Below are 8,837 nucleotides of genomic sequence, written 5' to 3'. Positions count from 1 at the left end.
TTGCAACCGTCCATTCTTCTGCATTATTGGTCCCCCTCCCTTCTGTGTGTGCCAGTGGGGGAGTTTCTGGCTCTGTGGCCGTGGGCTGTGGGTCCACTGCAGACTGTGCTTAGAACCAGCTATCAGCCTCCCCGATGTTACGCAGCCTTCTCACCGCCTCCTGCAGCTCAGCCACCTCCTGCAGGAGGCCCTCCACCTGGGCACACCTTTTGCAGGCAGGTCTGCTGCCTGTCCCTGCCCCAGGACAAAGGTCTAGGCGCGTCCTGCAGCCTGAGGTCTGCACTGCAGCCTCTCCCTTCAGCAGCTCCCTGTGGGTGGAGGTATCGGCCGCCGCTGGGGTAGGTGGTGCAGACTCACCAGGTGCAGACTCACCAGCTGGAGCCGTGGCCTTTACCCTCAGACGAGTGCCCGCTACTTCAGTTATCCACTTAAGTGATGCTTTGTGCTGTGGCTGCTGGAACTTTTCTGCTAGTCTGGTGTATATCTTTGGCGTATTCTTTCCTTGCTATGATGGATATTGGCAGTGCTTCAATATCTGACCAGCCAAGGTATTTTTGCTCATTCAGCATTCTTTGAGAAAGCATTGGCAGTCGCTTTTGCCTTACAAAGGTGATTCCCTGCTATGTGGTCCTACTTTTCTTTGGATCCTGAGCATTAGCGTGGTGCTCACTTCAGTTTTGTTTCCCTTTGTGATGTCCTGTTTTATGTTCGCTTGGTATATAGTCTGCGTGTCATTTCACCGCATGAGTTTCTCAACTTCTGTGCGAAGTACTTAGCAGATAGAGCTGAAGCACAAAGCTGACATGCAGTCTTGCTCTGATGATTGCGACATCAGAGGAACAGCATGATGTGAGAGAGCTGTAATTTCCCTTTGTTAGTTAACTCGGTAACTCCTCTAAAAAAAAAAAAAATTACAGGCAAAAGGGGTTTTTACTAACTTCCTGGTTATTTGGCTTTGCAGTGGTTGAAAGCAGAGTTGCAATTGATAAGGAGACTTACCTGTCTACAATAAAACTGTGCAAAGGACCGTTTAAACACCAAAACAGTAGTAGTGTCAGCTGGAGCCATTCCAGTGCCTGAAGCTTGATTGTTGGCAGCTGTAGACGTGGGGTTCTTCTTCTCCTATAATGTTTTGTAGCATTGTTTCTGTAACGTGCTTGTCTAGTGCACGTAAAACCCAACACCTCTAAGTGGTTCCTTCCAGGCAGGAAGCTGATTCTTTTCCCACGTCACTGAATGCAAACTAACGAAGATTTGGTAGGCTGGTGTCATTAACTAGAAGGATCTGGGTTGCAGAACAGCACTTAGTCTTTTTCAGAAAGGAAGACTTCACACTTAAACTACAGAAATAAAAAGGAAGGGGGAAAATAACTGGCGTTGGGATGGTGATAGAGCTGTGTCAAACCTGTAGCTGTTGTCTCATTCCACTTCCAGGTTATATGAGCAATTTAGTCTAAAGGCACTGTCAGAAGAATGTTTTCTAGCAGTCTTTGTTACGACTCAGGAAAGTGCGGGACACCAAGACCTGTAAACGTTAGCCTGGACTTCAAACAGCCTGGAAATATAAAAGTGAAGTAGATATTTACTGCTTGTTGGGGGAGATGTGTAAACCTGTCTCTTGTCTCATTTTAGCATGCCAATGAAGATGTGGAGAGGATGCTGTTAGGAAACAAGTGTGACATGGAAGATAAAAGAGTTGTCCCTAAAGCAAAAGGCGAACAGGTAAGTGTCAGACAAAAACTCGCTTATCAAAGTGAGCAAATCAGTGCCAAGACTTCCCGCCATCTCCAGGTGGTTGAGATGCCACAACGGGATGTGCCAGGGAACGAACAAGGTGGCTGGATTTGCTAATGGTTTGTAAGTCTAGGGAATGTTTTCTCAGAAGTTGCATTGCAAAGAGCTGCAATGAGTGGAATGAGTTCAGCTGCAGTTTCTGCTTTCTTTGGTAACTAAAGCTTTTCAGGCATCCTTTGAGTTACTTACCATGTGACAGGCTTGTATGGTATCTGTCGTCTTACGTTCAGACATCAACTTGAGATGTAATACACTTTAATTGCTCTTTCTGAATCATTAAGTTCCAAATCTTCCTTTGTGACACTTTGCCTAGCTAGTACTTCTGATGCCTGCTATGGCTGAAAGAATATTACATGCTTATAAATGCCGCTAATCCCGAAGTTATAGCAGCGCCAGTTGAGTAACTTTACAGTAATGCTAACCTCCTTCTTTCTTTTTTGGTTTAGATTGCTAGGGAGCACGGTATTAGGTTTTTCGAAACTAGTGCAAAAGCAAATATAAACATTGAGAAGGCATTCCTCACATTAGCAGAAGACATTCTTCGAAAGGTAGGTGCTTACAGGTTTTGTTTGGAAAAAAAACCATCCTAAAATTTCAGCTCCTGTTGCTCTTGATGTTTACCTGAATTGTTGCAGCTTTCGACTTTGGCACGCTAAGACAAACGAGTCCCTGAAGGAGGACAATTGTTCATCTGAAGCTTCTAAAGCTTGTTTGACGTTTCATTATTGTAGGGGTACTATGTAGAGAGAGTAGTATACATCAGAGCCAAGGAACGCAAACTCATCGTTGTTCGGCCCTTAAACTCATGGTTGTGTCGTCCACGTGCTTGGAGTTAAAACATTTCAGTTGGTGTGGAAGAGAATTGTCCTTTCCCTGCCACTATCTCCATCGATACGCAACATTGTCTAAAAACTCTTAAGCGCCTGTTGGGAAGAGTTTAGGTGTGGTTGATAGAAGAGATGAACGAGCCCTGTCACTTCCTACCTTGTTTCCAATGATTAGCCCTCTCGGGCTCTGCATTTCGTTGGAGGTTTTATTGGATGGTTATATTGCGACTGAGAGAAGAACGTGGATCACCAGTTCATGCTGGTGGTTGGCTCCCCTTCCTGAAACGTACAGCGTACCATAAAGATGGTTGTCTTTTCTGTGGCCTGTACGCAAATCTTTGTATGCCCAGAGCTACAGGATACTGCTGTGCTTGTATCCCTGCTATCTTTCATGAGCAGAAAACGCATCGGCTTCCAGTAGCAGCCACTGTTTTGTTGCAGGATTGAACCGGGCTGGATACGTGGGTGGCTCCAGGGCTGGTTCCAGTTAGTTGACGTACTCCCATAGCCAAGGGCTTGATTTACACGGTAACCCCTGTGCTAGCATGTTCCTGCTTACGATCAGGTCGTGCCTCTTCAGCACTGCAACTCTGTGGAGCTCGAGAGACATGGGTTGGCCAACTCTAGCACATGTGCTTTGCTCCTAAACGAATGACCCCATGTGGTTTTTTTGTGCTCCAACTTAGCGGTAGGGACTGCCCCGTATCGAGACTGCCTTCATCACCATCTTCCACCGCTCTCCTGCACGAATGCTGGTGATAATGTCATCTGAGTGAGTTGGTTAGAAATTTAGTGCAAGGTCAATGCTGAATCTTTTCGCAACCCTTTTAAATACGCATGCTCAACAACGTCTGGTTCGCCGTTGTAGTTCTGAGTTGTTTCTTAATCAGTTTTTGACAAGCTTTATGTGAGAAACTGGATGAAAATCCCTGGCCTTTGGTAAACAGGAGGTCAGGCTAGCAAGTCTTGTTGACCCTTTTGACCTTTAAATTTTTATTTTGGGGCCTCAGTGTATTTATCTGAAGGGGGGGGAGGGGTTGCTTTTGCAAGGCTGTGCCAAAGAGAATAATAAAAGGAATATAGAGATGGAACTGCAGTATTCTCGCGAATGTTTAGGTTAGTTTCTAAACAGCTGAAAGTAGATGTTAGCATCTGATCAAAACCACTGGACTTTGATTTTTTGCTTTGGTCTAACCAAGTTTACATCCTGTGACGCAGACGAGCCTGTTTTGTCCGCTGCCTCGGAAACTGGTGTCCTGGCTAACTGGAAGGCAGATGCTTTTGAACAACCCCTCTTTATCCATAAATTACTCTGTGTTTTTTTTAAGGTCATTAGTTCACATAATTTAACTTCAGCTTGTGTCAGTTGTACGCTGTGATTTACTTACTCCACCAAAGTCCAAGTGTCAGTTCTAAGAGCAGGATCTAGAAATAGTTTTAGTTTACTTTGGGGTGGTCCAAGTTCAAAAGTGGGTTTTTTTTCCACAGCTTTTTCCAGTTGTTGTTTATTTAAAACAAAACAAAACCCCTTTAAATTGGTTTTCCGTACTTCTGCTGGCAAGGGGAGGAGGATTCCCTGCATTTCTGTAGAGCTCTTTGTCCATAGTTTATTCATTATATTAGTTGGTGATGTGAGTCTTTTTGTAAGCCGCTATCTCTTCAGCTCTGAATACTTTATTTCAGAATGACTCAAGAGTCATCTAACTTTTTTTTTTTTTTAACTTGTTTCATTGCAGACCCCTGTAAAAGAGCCCAACAGTGAAAATGTAGATATCAGCAGTGGAGGTGGGGTGACAGGCTGGAAGAGCAAGTGTTGCTGAACGTTCTCCTGTATCACCAATCGCCATCCACCGCCCCTTTTTTCTCGCTGCAAAACAAACCACTCTGCCCGTTTTTAACCTTAAACCAATGTTTTGTTCCTCATCTTAACAAGCTCCTGTCTCCCTTTGTTTTTCTGTTTAGGACAGCTTGCATACTATAATTTTCTCAACAACATGTATAGGAAAATCATCTCCGTGACTTCATTTTTTCATGTACCTGCTCAACTTACCACTACGTTTTGGTTGTATTATAGTCCCGTTCCTCCTGACATTAAAACATATAGCAATCATATTCAATTCTATTCTGCAAATTGTATAAGAATAAAAGTTAGAATTAACAATTTATTTTGTACAACAGTGGAATTTTCTGTCATGGATAATGTGCTTGAGTCACCATACTCTCTAGATGCATCAGCAAAAGAGCCAGGAAAACACTCATTTTCGCCTTGAGTCTGTGAATGGGGTTTATTTTGTCCTGTGCCTTATGTGGAAAGGAACTTTTGTTTTCACTTTTTTTTTTTTTTATTTCTTTTCTTCTGGTGGAAGCATGTGCAGGAGACATACCATCCATACTTGACCATTTTTAAAATACTGAACTCTTTTGTGATTGCTTTCTGTAATTGTTGGTGTAATGCATCGAGGACAAAGGGTGGTGCAAAAAAAAAAAAAAATTACATTTAATCTGCTGTGTCTCCTTTTTGGTGATCTAGCCATTCAGAACTGTTCCTGCTGCCATTTTTTTTTCCCCCCACTCGCAGCTCTTTCCTTTTGCCTGCATGCTGCTTTTATTTGCATTTCTTCATGGTGTGATGTGTTAATTAAAAGGATGGCAACGTGGTATGTTTGCCAAAAATTTAATACAAAGCACTGATTTAGCTTTCAAGGTAAAAAATGTTGAAGATACCTACTAATTTCCCTCTAGCCAATGTCAGTCCACTAGTATATCTTCTCTCTCCTCCTGCATAGCCGTTGGGTTTTATGATATGGAAGAGTTATTTGCATGCACTAGTTTTCTATGGAGGGTGATGTGGTTGTCTACTTTATGTGTATGAATATAACATGCGATTCCCAAACTGACAGCAGTTAACATGAACTTTTCAGTTCTCTATTACTGTTAGCCGCCCCACGAGTTGCTCGGTAGCCTAGCAAAAGGCTGAGTGAAACTAGATTCCCCAAAAAAAAGTTATTTTGTCCTGTGCCTTATGTGGAAAGGAACTTTTGTTTTCACTTTTTTTTTTTTTATTTCTTTTCTTCTGTGGGAAGCATGTGCAGGAGACATACCATCCATACTTGACCATTTTTAAAATACTGAACTCTTTTGTGATTGCTTTCTGTAATTGTTGGTGTAATGCATCGAGGACAAAGGGTGGTGCAAAAAAAAAAAAAAAATTACATTTAATCTGCTGTGTCTCCTTTTTGGTGATCTAGCCATTCAGAACTGTTCCTGCTGCCATTTTTTTTTCCCCCCACTCGCAGCTCTTTCCTTTTGCCTGCATGCTGCTTTTATTTGCATTTCTTCATGGTGTGATGTGTTAATTAAAAGGATGGCAACGTGGTATGTTTGCCAAAAATTTAATACAAAGCACTGATTTAGCTTTCAAGGTAAAAAATGTTGAAGATACCTACTAATTTCCCTCTAGCCAATGTCAGTCCACTAGTATATCTTCTCTCTCCTCCTGCATAGCCGTTGGGTTTTATGATATGGAAGAGTTATTTGCATGCACTAGTTTTCTATGGAGGGTGATGTGGTTGTCTACTTTATGTGTATGAATATAACATGCGATTCCCAAACTGACAGCAGTTAACATGAACTTTTCAGTTCTCTCTTACTGTTAGCCGCCCCACGAGTTGCTCGGTAGCCTAGCAAAAGGCTGAGTGAAACTAGATTCCCAAAAAAAAAAGAAAAAAAAAAAGAAGTTGGCAGTTTAATTTATTACCTCCCTGAAGACTTTCCATTTTCCAGTGTTGAAAGCTGAGTCATCGGTACTTGGGTCAGCCTTGCCCTCTCTCCCGCGCCGTGGGAAGGTGGCGGGTGATCCCAGCAGGGCTGCTGAGCTTCCCTCCCCCGGGATTAACTTGCTTTTCCAGCTCGCCTTCCGGCTTTGCCCGCGGCTCCGGGCCTCGCCGCGGTGTCACCGGTGGCGTGGCTTTGTCGTTTCTGAAAGGAAGGGGGTTAAGGACTGCCAGTCTTTGTCGACCGCTCCCGCCGAACCGGGCGTCCAGTCTGCAGGAGCGTTCGTACGTTCACTCGCCTTGCATTTGCAATACCACGTAGGAGAGCTGCTCCAGCCGAGGACAAAAAGATACTTTAAATAGACACTTCTTCCTCCCCGAGCCTCACGTTCTCCCTTAAAGTTGGACAAGCTTGTGCCTCGCTCTTGTCCGCTTGGGTTTTGGACTGTCTCTGGTAAATAATTAAAGTAGTAAATAACGCTGATTTAATTCTAATGAAATGACGGTGTTTTAACATTGAACTTCTAGTTTTGAACGGCTTCCCGTGTAGTAACTTGACCGAGGTGTCTGCCTTTTCCTCTGTATTTTGGCATTTTGTCTCCGTGTGTGTTAACCCTTCCCAGTCGAGTGGCTGTTGGGGTCGGGCAGGACGCTGGGACTGGCGGATAAATCGGCACCCTCTCGTTTCTCGCGTCCCGCGCCTGCCGGTCAGCGCTGTAAATAGAGTACGGCTACCTTTGGGTTAAATCTGCACTTTCTAACGTTATCAAAAAGGGAAAAAATGGAGAATTATACATCAAGGTTTCTTTGTGTAATCCTTGTTTTAAACGTGAGCTTTTTATTTGCTTCCAGGGGCTTGGCTCCCTCTGTGTAAATCCCTCGGGATCCTTTGTGGACGCTGTGTTCATTGCAAGCCAACAGGTAGAGAACAGGCCACTCGCTGGTACTACTAGCTACCACCTCCGTTTCGTATTCTCCTTACCGAGTTAATAAACTGAAATATTTCTAGACGGTCTACTTCTGTTCGTATAAAAACCATGAATTTTAACCGCGTGGCTTGGCTTTGTTTTGTGTTGTGGAGTGCAAGGCCCGGCCGAGGAGGAGGAGTGAGCAGCGAGAGTCGATGCAGATGCTAAAAGGAGAAAAAAAAAAAAAAAAAGTAATAATAATCATGTTGGAGGAATTTGCAGTAACTTTATTTCTGCCGGTATTTAACTTCCTGCTAGCTAGCAACCTAACTGCTTGTGAAACCTCTACTTGGAAGACAGCCCCTCCCCAGCCCTGTGCGTGGAATAAAGCCTAAGGCCAGCTAGAAAAGGATGCGAAAGCAGCTCTCCCCGCGCCCAGCTTTGCCCGGTGCCGGCGGTGCCGCCGCAGGGGGGCTTTAGCCGACCCGGCCAGCGGAGGAAGGCTCAGCGCTACCTTTTTGTCACGGCAAAAAATGTAACTTGATTAAATTGGTCATGATAAACTAAAACCCGAGGTTGAATCTATCCTACGAGTGTGCTAGCTGCTTTCTGTTTAGTGCTTCGGCGCGGCCCCGGGGAGCTGCTGGTGCCGTGGCGGTGCGGGGCAGGGGTAAAAGCGGCGCTTCGTGCTCTCGGACTCGGATGATGGAAAAACAGCATCAACTTAAGGTCTAGGATTAATTCCCATGCCTACAATTTTTTACTTAATCTTTTAATATTTTTGCTACTCCACTCTGGCTTTTTATTTAAAACACATTCTTTTGTACCACTTACTGTATCAAATTGTATAAAAGATCACTGTCCCATTCTTGGTCGTACCAAGAGCAAATAAAAGCTTTTATAAACTTGCATTGGTTACTTCCTCGGCCCCATTAAATTGCCCTCTCGCCAAGCCTTGGCTGGGGCACCGCTGGCCCTGCGTGCCGGGGGGGAGAGGGCCGAGCACCGGCCCCGCTTGCGGCTGCCCCTCGGAGGAGGTGGGCGCCGGGGCTGGGACAAGACCTCCCCGAGCCTTGGGGCCAAAGAAAAGCTTTGCATCGGGGCCATAGCTGCCCTTAGACCTAGCAGCTGCCACCGCCCGCATGTGCCGATAAAACCTGGAACGCACGAGCTGGTCTCGACTTCGAAGAAGTTGTTTGGCTGGGGGTAGAGCTGTTACTTTCTGCCTTTTCTACAGAAAAGCTTTAAGCTGTTATTTTTCCAGGGCAGGACAGTGCTGCTCGGTGCAACGACGTGCCTGAGGCTGCCGGCGTCTGCCTGGTCCTAACGTGGAGCCTCCGGGTGGGGTGGGGTGTGCACCCGGCTCTTGGGTGCGTGACGGCTGCACCCCAGGAATCCCCGGCTCCTCGGAGGGGACCTTTGCAAATGCGTTCGAGGAAAGTGGCTGTTTCGGCCCTTCCCTCTGCACACCCGCAGGTCCCTGTGTGGATGTGAACTACGGGCGGGTTTTCCAGCTCTCCAAGAGCCCCCGCCGC

At 45.3% G+C, this 8,837-nt stretch overlaps 1 protein-coding gene across 1 annotated transcript in view; it reads left to right on the top strand.

Moving 5' to 3' along the window:
• RAB10 (RAB10, member RAS oncogene family) overlaps positions 1-5,156 on the top strand; it is a 57,344-nt gene extending 52,188 nt beyond the window's left edge. Inside the window, exons 6-8 of the mRNA XM_019470967.1 lie at positions 1,633-1,722; positions 2,241-2,342; positions 4,358-5,156. Of these exons, the coding sequence (XP_019326512.1) occupies positions 1,633-1,722; positions 2,241-2,342; positions 4,358-4,441 (276 nt within the window). The 3' untranslated portion in view covers positions 4,442-5,156. The remainder of the gene's footprint in view (positions 1-1,632; positions 1,723-2,240; positions 2,343-4,357) is intronic.
• The last annotated feature ends 3,681 nt before the right edge of the window (positions 5,157-8,837 follow it).

The sequence above is a fragment of the Aptenodytes forsteri genome, unplaced genomic scaffold (assembly GCF_000699145.1).
Source record: "Aptenodytes forsteri isolate BGI_AS27 unplaced genomic scaffold, ASM69914v1 Scaffold192, whole genome shotgun sequence".
NCBI classification, from domain to species: Eukaryota; Metazoa; Chordata; class Aves; order Sphenisciformes; family Spheniscidae; genus Aptenodytes; species Aptenodytes forsteri.
This window is presented reverse-complemented; position numbering and strand designations above follow the sequence as displayed.